General features: G+C 45.3%; 2 protein-coding genes across 3 annotated transcripts in view; both read left to right on the top strand.

Annotated features, from left to right (window-relative positions):
- DNMT1 (DNA methyltransferase 1) overlaps positions 1-5,158 on the top strand; it is a 59,785-nt gene extending 54,627 nt beyond the window's left edge. Inside the window, exons 32-34 of the mRNA XM_081937076.1 lie at positions 120-236; positions 1,102-1,192; positions 4,654-5,158. Of these exons, the coding sequence (XP_081793202.1) occupies positions 120-236; positions 1,102-1,192; positions 4,654-4,691 (246 nt within the window). The 3' untranslated portion in view covers positions 4,692-5,158. The remainder of the gene's footprint in view (positions 1-119; positions 237-1,101; positions 1,193-4,653) is intronic.
- Positions 5,159-7,937: 2,779 nt separating this feature from the next.
- On the top strand, positions 7,938-14,998 carry EIF3G (eukaryotic translation initiation factor 3 subunit G; the record flags this gene model as incomplete). 2 transcript variants are annotated; one of them, XM_081938342.1, is made up of 11 exons in its annotated part: positions 7,939-8,050; positions 10,493-10,539; positions 11,195-11,299; positions 11,408-11,496; positions 11,934-11,993; positions 12,893-12,997; positions 13,302-13,491; positions 13,568-13,675; positions 13,815-13,951; positions 14,099-14,205; positions 14,883-14,998. In XM_081938342.1, exons 1-11 carry the CDS (start codon positions 8,031-8,033, stop codon positions 14,896-14,898), a joined length of 984 nt encoding a protein of 327 aa, XP_081794468.1. In that variant the 5' UTR covers positions 7,939-8,030. The 2 variants fall into 2 exon arrangements, with proteins under 2 accessions (XP_081794469.1, XP_081794468.1); XM_081938343.1 differs by lacking the exon at positions 14,883-14,998 and having other exon boundaries at positions 7,938-8,050; positions 14,099-14,209.
- Positions 14,999-15,310: the final 312 nt, after the last annotated feature.

Here is a 15,310-nt window from a genome sequence, read left to right as displayed (position 1 = left end):
AAAAAATGGCCCATATTTATTGTGGAGGAACCTGGGTGACTCAATCATAAGCCCCAAATATAGTAGTTAACTACATCTCAACACAAAAGCTGCCAGTGACTCTGCTCTCCTTTTTCCAGGGCCGTGTGCTTCACCCCGAACAGCACAGAGTAGTGAGTGTGCGAGAGTGTGCACGGTCCCAGGGATTCCCTGATACTTACAGGCTCTTTGGAAATGTATTGGACAAGCACAGGCAGGTAAGTGGCTGCGGAGCCTTCCTAGAGAAGATTTCTATATGTAAAATTTCACTAGAGTTTTTTAGAATCTGAACACTCTCTTGTTCTGTTGCTCTATCTCTTAAGAACATTTGAGGAACACTTTCCTCCTGTAGCAATTTTGAAAATGTTTTTTCTGTTATTGTTTGTAGTTGTTTGCAAGTTAGCACGAGAAAATAACCTTGGGGAAAGGATTTTCTTCTAGGGATAAACTCCATTTCAATTGGCTGAACATACTGTAGTATTTTCTTAGACACCTCAAAAATGGGAAAAGATCCTTACTTGGATGGTTGCTCTTTATTAAGAGCAACCAACAGTGCAGAATTCTTCATTAGGAAACACCTAAAAACAGAAAAATAAAAAGTACAAAAGTGGCTTTCTGGAATGTAGGGATCAATTGACAAATGTTTTTTTTATATGAAAGAAGCAACTATCAATGAATCCCTCAAGGATGAAAATATTTGCCAGGGGAGATGTATAAATTACAGTGTTAACATTTGTGATTAGATGAAGAAGGCTTCCCCATATTTTTGTACTCTTGATACCAAGGCTAAGACACCTTCGATAAAATGTAGTTCATTGTTACATAATGCTGTAAAAGCCTCTCTCTGTGGGTTGGTTCCCAAGTAAAAGTAGGTCTTTGGACATATATCAGGGCTTTGATGCAATGAAGGGAAGAGAGATGTTTCTTACCTTCCTTGGGATCAGCTTTGTTCACAGTGCAGGCTCTTTCCATTTAGTGGCCCTGCAGCCAGAGTAGGGCTTTGCCATATGAGGCCTCTTACTTTTCAGGCAGAAACGGTGCATGTACCAACTCTTCACCCTTGCTTGTGCTTTCTTTGTGCAGGTGGGAAACGCAGTCCCTCCACCTCTGGCAAAAGCCATTGGGCTAGAAATCAAACTGTGTGTGTTGGCAAAAATGAAAGAGGATGCCACAGGTACGTTATTGGAATGTTGTTGAGCTTATTTGAAAAGGGACATTTGATTTCTGTATTCAAGAGCTCAAGCGGTTTTGCACTTGCTGTGAACCAGGTGGCACAACTCAATCTGGTCTTCTATAAATTAGGATTGTAGTTCTTTTGTGCACCCTATGGCAGCGATGGCAAACCTTTTTCAGCTCGCGTGCCATAAGTGGGGGGAGCACAGGGGGGTCGTGTGTGGGCGTGCCGCACCCATAATGCAATGCGCAACCCCAGTGCGCATGTGCGCACTATAGGCGCTCCCCCACCCCATTTGTACATGCTTTTTTCGCCCTCCCCAGGCTCCAGAGGCTTTATAGGAACTTGGGGAGGGCGAAAACAGCCTCCCCCAGACGCCCTCCGGAGGCGTCAGGGAAGCCTTCGGAATGCTTAAAACGACCCTCTAAGCAAACCGGAAGTGACTTCTGGTTTGCTCGGAGGATCGTTTTGAGCGCTCCGAAGGCTTCAGGGACTGTCCGGAGGCTTACCTGATGCCTCTGGAGGGCATCCGGGGGAGGCTGTTTTCAGGTTTCAGGTTTATTTAATTTATAGACCGCCCCCTCTCCCCGTAGGGACTCGGGGCGGTGTACAGACCATTCATGATCAAAACAACGGAAAATAACACAAGGCATAGAACAAAACAACACACACACACTGTCTGTATATAAAACCCCAAAACCAATTTAAATAATTAAAAACAATTTTAAAACCCATTTAAAACCCCAATATGAAATTTAAAAAGCCATCCAGGAAAGTTAGTAATAGATGTTAAATACAGTTACGATTATAATTATAATTAGGCCAGGCCAGCTACTCGAAACAGGTGGGTCTTGAGTTTCTTGCGGAAGGAGCAGAGATCAGAGGTGGTTCTAATATCGGGGGGGAGGTCGTTCCAGAGGGTTGGGCCCATCACAGAGAAGGCCCTACTCCTAGGCACCGCCCGCCCGCACTGTTTAGCGGAAGGTACCCGGAGGAGGCCCTCTCTGTGAGAGCGGATTGGTCGCAGGGATGTATGGGGTAGAATGCGATCCTGCAAATAACTAGGTCCCGAGCCATGGAGCGCTTTGAAGATGACGATCAACACCTTGAAACGCACCCGAAAGGCCACAGGTAGCCAGTGCAGCTCGCGCAGGAAAGGTGTTACATGGGAGTACCTAGTACTCCCCATAATAACCCGCGCGGCTGCATTCTGGACCAGCTGGAGCCTTCTGGTGCATCTCAAGGGGAGCCCCATGTAGAGAGCGTTACAGTAATCAAGGCGAGAAGTCACTAGGGCATGGGTGACTGTGCAAAGGGCGTCCCGCTCCAGTAAGGGACGCAATTGGCGCACCAGGCGAACCTGGTGGAACGCCCCCCTAGCCACGGCCGTCACATGATCATCTAGCGACAGCCGGGAATCTAGGAGGACGCCCAAATTGCATACCCTATCCACCGGGGGCAGTTGTTCCCCCCCAATGGCCAGAGATGGAACACATTGGCTAAAGCGGGGCACCGGTAGCCACAGCCACTCCGTCTTGGAAGGGTTGAGTTTGAGTCTGTTGTCGCCCATCCAGACCCGCACGGCTTCCAGACACCGGGACATCACCTCGACGGCTTCGTTGGGGTGGTTCGGGGTACAAATGTACAACTGAGTGTCATCTGCATACAGATGGCACTCAACCCCGAATCCTCGAATGATCTCGCCCAGCGGTTTCATGTATGTGTTGAACAGGAGAGGAGAGAGGACCGACCCCTGTGGCACTCCACACGTGAGCGGCCTCAGGGTCGACGTCTGCTCTCCCGCCAACACACATTGCGTCCGACCGGAGAGGAAGGAGGAGAACCACCGCAAAACGGTGCCCCTCACTCCCATCCCCTCCAGGCGACGCAATAGGATACCATGGTCGATGGTATCGAAAGCCGCTGAGAGGTCTAACAGGACTAAGATGGAGGAACAGCCCCCATCTTTCGCCCTCCAGAGATCATCCACCAACGCGACCAAAGCCGTCTCTGTGCTGTGACCGGGTCGGAAACCGGACTGGCGCGGGTCTAGATAAGTAATTTCCTCCAGGTGTCGAGGGAACTGCTGCGCCACCACACTCTCAACAACCTTCGCTAAAAAGGGAAGGTTGGAGACAGGACGATAATTGGCTAACTCCAATGGGTCTAGGGAAGGCCTCTTAAGTAGGGGCCTCACCACCGCCTCTTTCAAGGCGGTTGGCAGGAACCCCTCCTCCAGCGAGGCGTTCACCAGACCCAGGAGCCAGTCACGTGTAACCTCCCAAGTTGCCAGTACAAGCCAGGAGGGGCACGGGTCCAATAAACATGTGGTGGCCCGCAGTCGCCCGCGTAGCCTGTCCATATCCTCGGCGGCAACAGAGTCAAACTCCTCCCAGATAGATACCTCAAGACTCGCCTCCGGTGTCTTCTCACGATCACTGAAGGGGACCCATTCGCTCCGGATCTGAGCGATTTTGTCCTGCAGATATTCCCCAAATTCCTCTGCCCTCCCCTGTAAAGGGGCTTCCCGCGACCTCTGTGAAAGGAGGGAGCGGGTCACCCGAAACAGGGCAGCAGGGCGGTTTTCTGCAGACGCAATAAGGGTGGCATAATATCGACGTTTAGCCACCCTTAGTGCCACAAGGTAGGTCCGTAAATGGGCTCTTACCTGTGTTCGGTCAGATTCGGCCCGAGAGGATCTCCATCTGCTCTCTAGGCGTCTCTTGTGGCGCTTCATCACCCTCAGCTCCTCGGAAAACCAAGGGGCCAGGGTGGTTCGCTGCCACCGGAGAGCCCGCAAGGGCGCCACCCGGTCCAAGGCCCCGGCCGCCGCACTGTTCCATGTGGCCACCAGGTCCTCCGTCCGGGAGCGGGTCAGGGCAACAGGAGGTGGCCCAAGCTCCGTCTGGAACCTATCTGGTTCCATCAGTCGCCTGGGGCGGAACCATCTAAGATCTTCTGGTTTTCACCCTCCCCAGGCTCCTATAAAGCCTCTGGCGCCTGGGGAGGGCGAAAAATGGCTTTTAAAAAGGGTGAACTCAGCTGGCCAGCACGCGCATGCGCACTGGCCAGCTGACAGGGCAGTGCCTCTCGTGCCCTGACAAATGGCTCCGCGTGCCACCTGTGGCACGCGTGCCATAGGTTCGCCATCACTTCCCTATGGAGTCCTCCAGATAGAACGGCTAAGTGAACTTTGTCCAAAGTTTGTTTACTATCTTTGAGGGGTTGGCATGGAGACTAGAAACATAGTGGCCCTCATCTGAAATGCCTTTTAATAGTTTGAAAATACTGTAGATACAAAGATGTACTTGGGAAGTCTGTAGGAAGGAAGTCACGTTCTTTCCAGCAAAGAAAAGAGTGAGAAGCTGATCCATAGCTTTCAGATAACTGTATTCTCTGTACAGGAGAGCTTTAATGTGCATTTGTTTTTCTGACTATCTAGCTGTTTTGTTTCTCTACAGATGCCATCAAACAGGAAAAGATGGACACTTCGAATTAATTTGTAAATTGCCCATCTGCTGCACCTCAGCTCCAGCACCTGAACACCCAAACATGCACTGATAATTTTTCATGTTCTTCTGTTATTTTCCTGGTTTATTTTCTTACCTCTGGACATACTGAAAATTGTTGGAGGTTTTGGTTTGTTCAGGGTTTTGGTTTCTTTGTGCGTGTATGTGTTTTGTCTCTCTCCTTTCAAGCCTGTATTTGTGAACAGTGTTTGTCTACTTGGTTGACATTCTGAAACTGTTTCAATGTTCCCACTGCCATTCTCAAATGATCAACTGTGCAGTGCCTATCCATGTGTGTAAGTGTGTGCGTGCGTGCGTGTATGAGTTGGGGGAGTAGAGAATGTTTTCATTATGCATTGTATTGAAAACTAATCAGCCACTTTATACAGGTGGAAATAATACTTTATGTAGTTTTTATATGTTGTAATATTTCTTCAAATAAATCTCCTATAAATTATTAGAGGGCCGTTGTTGTTTTTTCCAAAATGATTGTCCCCTGTTACATTTGATTTGGCTAATATTACCTCTGGATCTACCACTGTTATACCAATCTTCTGGTTGTTAAGGACCTACTTGTTAACTGGTCACAGGAAATGTTTGGAAACCAGCATTTCCTCAAAAGCTGTTACGGAGTACAGATGTTCTATGCCCACCACATTTTCTTATATTGAGTCTCGTAAACAACTACCTAATAAGTATGCATTATGAATTGTCCATTTCTTTGAATGGCTTATGTTTTTTATGGACTGATCTCCTAGTCTGGTACAAAATAAAAACTGTGTCCAGAATGTTTGGGCTGTCTAAACATCAGGGGGAATGATGTTCCCTAGGACAGTGGCTTGAACAGAGAAAGCACACCCCTTGGGTCCCTCTAGATGCCATGGCTTACGGAAGAAACTCAAAGCAGGTGGATCTCGTTGACCAAACTCTGTGATCATTAAGTGAGACATAAAGGGCTGCATCTTACAAATTTCCGTTGACTTCCTCATTTATTTTGCTTGTCGGAAGTTTGCTGGAGACAGTTACAAATGAAGATCATGTGACCCTGGAAAATTCCAACTGCTATAAATATGAGCTGGTTGCCAAATGCCCAGATCACAATCAGGTTATTCCCAGGGATACTAAGACAATTGTGTGATGACCGGTTGTAAGTCATTTTTTCAGTACTGTTATAATTTCAAATGAATGGTTATAAGTTGAGAATTACCTATAATGGGTTCAAACTCATGCCAGGCAACCACTCTGATCCATATCTCAGTCTCAAAGGAAATTGTACAACTGGAATCTGAAGAAATCCAAGCACCTTTAGCCCACAAGCTTAGCGTTGCAGCCTTGGTGCCCCTTAGAAGAAATTAGGACATTCAAAAGCTGTTGCACAACTATCTCTGGATGCAATAAGAGCAGAAAAACATCTTTTTAAAACCTAACAGGGTTCATCAGATATATGGGATAGACCTATGTAACAGATACTTCTACCCTGCCACAAGAAGTGATTGGAGAATTAACAGTGATCAGCCACAGCAAGGGATAGATAGTGATATCTCCCACTTGCAAATCTAACACTGCTATGAGGGGGGAAATGTATGTAACAATTTGGTATAATGGTTAAGGAACCAACCTAGAAACCAGAAGACATGAGTTCTCATAGGCACAGTCAGCTGGGTGACTTTGGGTCAATCACTGTCAGTCCTAGGAAGAAGGTCATTGTAGAGGTTATACAAAGGTTATGTACAGACATGCACAGCAAACTGCCATGATCTCAGTAATCAATTACCTCAACATCTATGACCTCACCTAATTAGTAGAACCAGTCAGTACCAGGAACTGTTGTGTTATGTGAGATTCTATCCTGGCTGGGATGGTCTTAGAGACTGACTGGGAGAATAAGCCAATAAGGTGCTGTTGCTACCTATGCTCTTGCTTTGCTTGTTAAAACTGTATAAAAGCCAAATAAACTGCGTACGGCAGAGACACATTTTGGACACCCGCTGTGATGGATTTCTGAGACCAAAAGGTAAATGTCAAACCACTTCTGAAATTATGCCAAGAAAACTTCAGAGACTTTTCTAAGCAGTCACCAGAAGTCAACACTGACTCAAAGGCAGACACGCACACCTCAAAATGTGCAATCATTATTTTAAATTGGTCCCATAAACTCTCTGGGTCAGGTTCAAGTTTTGGCAGCCATGAACTCCTGAGCCATGGCTGAATCTATGTCCAGAGAAGTCCTCCACTAGTACTAGTTTGGAAAACTCCATCCTGGAGGAGCTCAGGTAGGAATGTTGCTATGAAGCAAGAAGGCCAATATAGTGGCAATAGTCCCATATATTCCCAGGGCATAATCTCATCAATAGATTCTCATAACCAGCTATGTCTAGAGCAGCATTTCTGAAAGTCACCATCTTTTTGATTGCATCCTCAAAATCCAAAGCAGGTTTCTGAAAGAAGAATCACCCCTCTGTATTCAGCCAGGTCTTGATAATGCACACTAGATCACCCCCCTCACGGCATTGGAATTAAGCATAGGGAGTTGAAAATTGACATTGGGATTAAGGAAATATAGTTTATGCATCGTGTTGAGTCAGTTTAATCTTGGCATGCTCATGAAACTAGAACTGGCTAGGTCTTCACAACATAGTAAACCCTATGGTTAATATACCAAAGTCACCCATCTGGCTAAAGCAAAACTAATTAAATTGCATTATGGTTAAGTTCAGTGTGAATCCACTCACTGTGTGACCACACGTATATTACTTAAGAACCAAAAAATGAACAATGAGCAAATGTTAACTCATATATTTTGCAGTTCAGTGGTAATGCCAGAATTTTCTATTCATACATTCGAAGCAGTCCCAGTGGATTTAGTATGTTCTTTCAATCACATGGAGAAAAATAGAATGTGTTGTTTTGAAATAAATAGCATGCAAAAGTATCAATGCAGAGAACTAATATTTTGAGTGATTCTCAGAGAACTGAGACTCTGAGACGATGCCAACCGTCTTCAGATAGCAAATGGCAACTGCTATTTGCGAGGAAAAAGAGAGAAACTCGCTGAACAGCTTTTTTGTTTGTTTGTTTGTAAAGAGGATTTGCATCCAAATATGAAGCCTACATTCTCGTCTCCTGCCACGTGTCAGAACGTGGTAGGAGTTCTGACACGCAGGCGAAGAGCAGCACGATTCCGTTTACGTCGAGCAGCAGAACTACATCTCCCAGGATGCCTCATGTCTCTTGCGGCGCTCTATTGTGCGTCACTCTTATGCGTTGCAGCGCCCACTTCCTGCCCTGGAGCAAGGCCTGAGTTGCTCCGATCGTTTCCATCGGCGACGATGCCAACCGGCGACTACGAGTAAGAAAAGCAATAGGGGAGGGGGGCTGGTAGGGGGTGTAACGGGAAGGTGCTGCGTGGGCACGCACGAGAGGGGGGGGAGGCACCCGGGAAGGCGCACACGTGTCGTCGCCGGTTATCCGAAAGGCATGCAGACGCGCCCAGAAGTGCCGTATATCGGTGTGAATTCACACGCGCACACGTACGTGCATCCGGCGTATTCTTGCTTCTCGTGCATGAAAGGCTGGGATGCGAACTCTCGAACGAACGAGTCGGCCTTCCAACTCCTCGGGCGCCATTGCGCAGCTGTCCAGACGAGGGGAACGAAAAAAGCCAAAGGCTTTCTCTCGCCTCGTATATTAAATGCTGCGTCCACGCTGAACGTTTCCCGAACACTTTTGCGGTTGTCATTTCAATAAACCAAACACAAATTAAAGGGAGGGAGAAGAAGGTGGCCACGTAAAATCCCCCCATGAATTCCCACCGATGCGCCTTGAGGGGAAGAAGTGGCGTTGGGGAAAGGGGGTGAAGCTCTGAGCCTGATTCCGTTTTCACTGAGGGGAGCTAAGCCTTTGGGTGGTTCCCATGACTGGGATCAGCAAAAAAACGCAGCCGCCTCCCTGTTCTAATGTAGGAACTAAAGTGGAAGCCTCTTTCCAACCCAATTAGGTTTTTTTTTCCTGTATACATAGTCCTCAACTTACCATCACAATTCAGCCCAAAATTTATGTTGCTGAGAAATTTGTTAAGTGACTTTTGCCCCATTTTATGACTTGCCTCCCCTACATTTGTTAAGTGAGTCGCTGCAGTTCTTAAATTAGTAACACAGTTGTTAAAGTGAATCTGGCCTCCATTGATTTTACTTGTCCAAAGGTCACAAAAGGGGATCACACAACTCTGGGGCCACTGCAATCACCATAAAAGTGAGTCAGTTGCCAAGCGTCCAAATGTAAATCAGGTCACTATGGGGGTTGCTGCAACGGTTATAAGCCTGAAAGATGTTCCTATGTCACTTTTTTCAGTGCTGTTGTAACTTCAGACAGTCACTAAATGAATTGTTGTAAGTCGAGGACTACCTGTACAGTGTTTTACACAATAGCATAATCTCCATCCCAAATTATGCACTGGGCAGTGTTTTTGGACAGTGTACAGGTAGTCCTCAACTTGCAACCGTTGATTTAGTGACCATTCAAACTTGCCACGGCATTGAAAAAAGTAAATCATGAGCATTTTTCACATTTACAACCATTGCAGCATCTCCACGGTCATGTGATCAAAATTCAGACACTTGGCGACTGACTCGTATTTATGACGGTTGCAGTGTCCTGGGCTCATGTGATCCCTTTTGTGGCCTTCTGACAAGCAAAGTCAATGGAGAAGCCAGATTCACTTAACAGCCGTGTACTAATTGAACAACTGCAGTGATTCACTTAATAACACTGGCAAGAAAGGTTGCAAAAGGAGAGAAAATTCACTTAAATGTTTTGCTTAGCAACTGAAATTTTGGACTCAATTGTGGTCATAAATCGAGGAATACCTGTATTGACATCTGATCTGAATAAGGTGAGTTTTTAGAAGTAAGAAAACAAGTACAATGGGGATAGAAAACTTAAGTGGCAATTGTATGAATGAATTGGAGGATATGGAGGCTGGCATTTCAGAAGATCCACTGACAGTGGTTTATATTATTGTACTAGATTTTTATCCCACCTTTTTTGTATATAAGTCAGTGTGGTGAATTTACCTAACACTCCTGTATCCTATTTTTCCTCAGAACAAAAGCCCTGTAAATTGTGTTAGGTTGGGTTGAGAGAGAGTGACTGGCCCAAAGTCACCAAACTGGCTTTTATGTCTAAAGCGAGACTAGAACTCACATTCCTGAGTTCTAGGCCAATGCTTAAACCACTACAGCAAACTGGCTGTCTGTAATGGAATTATAGCTTTAGGACAAAGGAAACACATGACTCTGGAATTAGGAAAATTTGGTAGATGGCAGAGGAGGAAATGTAGATGTTTTATGAGAAAAACTTTGGTGTCTTGTCCTGAACATGTAAGCAGACAAACTCACCAGATGGTAAAATTAACCCAGGGTTTTAGCCCTACATTTTGTGACTAACTGTCAACTTGTTGGCTTCTCCACTAGAAATTATAGAAAAAGGGAAAACAATAGCTGTTCACCAAAATTGTTATTTTGATTAAACTGCTGAAAAAAATATTTAAACTATTATTTTACTACAGACTAAAATATGATTGGGAATAAACCTATGTCTTGCTATCCGAAGAAGGAAGTGTGCATTTTACGGAAACGAGTTAGAATGGAATCCAGAGCATATTGTAATACTGTGTAACAGAATAAGTACTACACATGAGAGACCAGTCTTATAATTATGAAATTGAGGGAGGACACATATATTTATGGAATTTGTGAATAGGTACCTAACATGATATTTTTCTCTCTTTTAGCTCCAAGCCCAGTTGGGCAGATCAAGTGGAAGAAGAAGGAGATGATGGTGAGAGATTTAATGTGCAGTTAATTGGCTCTTTGCTTAGCCAAGAGTAATACTTTGTTTACATGGTGGATTTTATCTCACAATCTCTCCACCTGTCCCTTTTGAAATCTTATGCCTATATCTCAGAAAGAAGCAATGTCAAGAAAACCTCCCTAGTATTAAGTTCCTTTGAAAGCTGTCTGGTTTTGTTTATTAAATTACATAAATCCCAATCAGTCCTTTATCACTTCAGTCTCCTTGCATATTTCCATTATGTTGTGGGTGGTTTTTTGTTTTCTACATTTGCATTTGCATTCGGTGGGCAGTTTATATAAACAGTTCTCCTTTATTCCCTAACAACATTGTAAGGTTGACATTCTTTCTGGATAACTTAAATTGACAAACAGTATCTTCCATTGGATAACAGTGAAGGTGAACAGTAGGAAATATCAGTACACATTTAATACGTATGGTTAAATGGCTCTATTTGGGGCTTTTAAAATATTGTAGAACGGTATACTTCTGTGCACGTAGAGTATTATGCTATTTATTTTTAATGAATCTACTTTGCTTCCAAATTGATAAATCGTTAAACATCTAATTTTGCCATAATTTAGATGGTTGAAGAATTTTGTATGCATATAACAGCTGGCCTCCCTATACTTTTCCCTCACAGATAAATGCATTACCAGTGACCTACTCAAAGATATTCCCCTGACAGATGTGTTGAGCGAAAATGCAGCCGTAACTGTGGTCGTCGAGCCAGAACTTATCAAAGGAGGTAGGAGCTACATTTGTATCTATCTGAATGGCAGGAGGAAGCAAAGCATGAAATGTCTCCAGTTCCCCCAATGCGAATCTTTGTAAATTCCCATACTCCTTTTTACAGAGCCGCTCCCACCTCCCAAAGAAGTTGTGAATGGAAACATTAAGACAGTGACTGAGTACAGAGAAGAGGAAGATGGCCGTAAGGTGAAGGTGAGTAGAAACCAAGATTGAGGGGTATGTCCATCTTCCTCACTCAGGGTCTCTCTTGTCTGGACCACTCACAGTCCTCTCCTGATTCATTGTTTGCTATATAATAGGACCTGTGACGGTGACCCCATTTTCATTGCTAGTTGCCTTTCTTTAGTGAAGAGGATAGGTTCTTCCCCATATACTACATTTTTTATTGTTAGCTGAAAGTGAACTATCCTCGATTGCTGCTTATTCTCTTCAGGTTTGAAGATATTGATGCTGCTTCACTTCTTTCCTTTCCTTGTAGTCCTGTTCTGCAGACTCAGAGAAGTAGGCTTTGGGATACAGGCTACTAATAGTTTAAGCTTAGCAATCATAGGGTGAAACATAAGAAAGTCATATGCAGAATTACTTATTCCCACCTGAGCACTTTGTGATCAGTTGCTGTCCTTTCACAGATCATCCGCACCTTTAGAATTGAGACTCGAAAGGCCTCCAAGGCTGTGGCAAGGAGAAAGGTGAGTGCCCAACAGGGCCAAGGCCTGAAGAGTGCTGGGCTCAGCCTCTAGCCCAGCACCTGCATTTCCGAGTAGGCGTGCAGTTGGTACTTAGCAGCCCAAAGGCGACAGCTGGCAAGGTAGCATGGGTGGTGTGGCTCCACCGGTGACCAATGGCAAATGGGCCCTGGCAGACCAGCGGTGGGAGGAGGCACTCCAGAGGTTGTAGATCTGAACCAATTCACCCCATGCCAGGTAGGAGCAGCCCAGTAAGGTGACCGAGAGCAGCACAGCCAGGCGGGCAAACAGTCCCTATGAAACCATCAGGTGGAGCAGGCCCAGCTGCCTGACAGAGGCCTGGGGGGAAGTCAATTCCGATGCACCGCACGGCCTGCTGCATCCCAGCCATGGACAAGCCAAGAGTAGGTGGGCCAGATTGACACCCGAATTAATGGAGGCAGGCTATTCTGACACGTGGCGGCACCGGCAGCAGGCAAAGGCACGGGAGAGTAGAGGCGATCCCAACGCGCTGCACGGTTTTTTGCCTTGTTATAGCAGCAGCCTGAGCAAGACCTGAGCTCCATGCCTGGCTGAGCACAAACTAAGTTTGGGCGATTTACACTTCTGTCATTTTACACTCCGTCCCACCGTCTCTCTGCTTACCCGTGGCTGATGTTGGATACCATCGGACCCCATGAACTCACTGCCTCCTGTGCTGGCCTGCCCCACCCCCTGCCCAGGATGATGATGATAGGGCTTATTTTGGGGGGTAGGGCTTATAATTAGGCACATGCTTAAAAATCAGGCTCGGCCTTATTTTCGAGATAGGTCTTATTTGGGGGGGGGACAGTTTGTCCCAACTTTTCAAGATCACCAATGAGGGAGAAACGGTTATTCAACCTTTTTCTTCTTCTCCTTAGAACTGGAAGAAATTTGGCAACTCTGAATTTGATGCCCCCGGCCCAAATGTAGCTACTACTACTGTGAGCGATGATGTCTTTATGACTTTCATAACCAGCAAGGAGGTGAGTGGCGGCATGCAGGACATCAATCATTCTGTAATTATTTCCCCCCGGGAATTCTGGCAGTTGCTGTTATCGTATCTCTTGAGAATGCTAGATTGCATTCAAAATTAGTGGATGGATGGTTATGGAAAGGAATGACATTCCTTTTGCACTGTTCCACAGCGGTTGTGCTAGCTATGCTTGTTCACATTTTGGCATATGTGAAAAAAGTAAGGTGACATTTGCATGGATTCAGAAGAGGAAAAAGGGAGTTAGATAAGCTTTTACTCATTTATCTATGCCTGCCATCATTTCCCTTTTCCAGGACTTGAATTGCCAGGAGGAGGAGGACCCTATGAACAAGCTAAAAGGGCAGAAGATCGTGTCATGCCGTATCTGCAAGGGCGATCACTGGACCACTCGCTGCCCGTATAAGGATACACTGGGGCCCATGCAGAAGGAGCTAGCTGAGCAGCTGGGTCTTTCCACAGGCGAAAAGGAGAAAGTCCCTGGAGGTGAGAGCTGGAAAAGTCAGGGACAGTGGAGGGCATCTGTGCGCAACCTTTTGCTTAAGCCACATTTTGTCTCCAGAACCAGAGCCTGCTCAGGCTCAGCAGAGCAAGACTGGGAAGTACGTCCCACCCAGCTTGAGAGATGGAGCCAGTCGCAGAGGGGAATCCATGCAGCCAAATCGCAGAGGTGAGTTTCTGCAAAGGGAAGCTGGCTATCTATATCTGCTGTGGTCTTAACAGCGGCATGTTTTGGCATCTGCACCGGCATCCAGTCCTTCAACTTCTGCCAGCAGCCATCTTTTTTTCCTTTTCTCTCCCACCCATAGCTGATGACAATGCCACCATCCGCGTCACCAACTTGTCTGAGGACACCCGGGAGACTGACCTTCAAGAGCTCTTCCGTCCTTTTGGATCCATCTCCCGCATTTACCTGGCCAAGGACAAAACTACTGGCCAGTCCAAGGTAAGGGGTGGATAAGTGGGATGGGAGGAAAAAAAAACACTTTCCACAGGCGAAAAGGAGAAACTCCCTGGAGGTGAGAGTTGGAGAGGTCGCCAATGTTCTCTCCCTTACTTGCTTCTAATCGTTCTTCCTGTTACTTTCCTTCAGGGCTTTGCCTTCATCAGTTTTCACCGCCGTGAGGATGCTGCCAGGGCTATTGCAGGCGTGTCTGGCTTTGGCTATGATCACTTGATCCTAAATGTGGAATGGGCCAAGTAAGTAAATGCCTGATGCCCTGAGCATATTTGCCCTTAGTTTTCACTTTTAAAATCTCTCTACGTAGTTAGTTTTTCAAAGTTAGTTAGTTTTGATTATGTTGTGCTTGGCCCGGCGTTCCCTTACACTTCAAAATGTAGGACAGCAGCCCCCAACTCTTTTATTGGGAAATTTCTGTTGTCCAGCTTTTGCAGAGTGTCATAGAAGCTGCTGCTAACAGTGTCTGTGTCGCTCCTCGGATCCCAAGTTAGCATCTACAGGACTCTAGAATTAAATAAAAATGCATGTTTAAAAATATAACAAAGATGGAAAGATCAAAATCTCATTCGATTTGAAGTAAAACTCCACATTCTCTGAATTTTCAGTCCTTTTTTTTAAAAAAAGGACAGTGACATCCATATCAACTCTCACTTGTGAATCACAATTTGATCTTAAAATGGGGATTGCAACTCTAAAGTTTTTTGGGGGGACCTCTAATTGCATGGATTTTTTTCTGCAAAATTAATTTGATGCTGCTGTGATCAGCCTCCCTTCTTCTCAGGACATGTTTCTGCCCTTGCCAAAGATAGAAAGTAGTTTTAATTCAATATGTTGAAAATTATTAATTTCAGTGAGTGTTTTCAGGATTTTTTTTTTTCATCAGAGACCAAGCTAAAACACTTTTCTTTCCCTACAGACCTTCCACCAACTGAAGTCTTCTGCCCTGATTTTGTTTTTTGGCTTTGGAAATAACCAGGTTCTGTTGTTAACTGGAGATACTAGTCTCTAATAAAAATTCATTGCAGCCTTGTATGTTGTTGTGTCAGTTGTATCATGATGAAGAAAGTCCTGTTAAGTCAGAATATCATTCTTGAATCCCCAGTCTTATTAATTACCGAAACTCCCTTTTTACTCCTTATCTGTAAAATAGGATCTGGTTTATTTTATTTGCTGCATATGTTAATAAATACTGCATTGGATGAGCAGCTCCTATGCTGCTTAACAATATATGATTGCAGATGTATTAGTTTCTTGCAGCCCCCCCCCCCCCAAAAAAAATCAGCAAAATTAGAGTCACATGGGAGCTTAGCAAACAACTTTTCAAAGCCTGCATTGCCATGTCCT

This window comes from Natrix helvetica, assembly GCF_964273705.1.
Source record: "Natrix helvetica genome assembly, chromosome: 1".
Classification (NCBI taxonomy): Eukaryota; Metazoa; Chordata; class Lepidosauria; order Squamata; family Natricidae; genus Natrix; species Natrix helvetica.
This window is presented reverse-complemented; position numbering and strand designations above follow the sequence as displayed.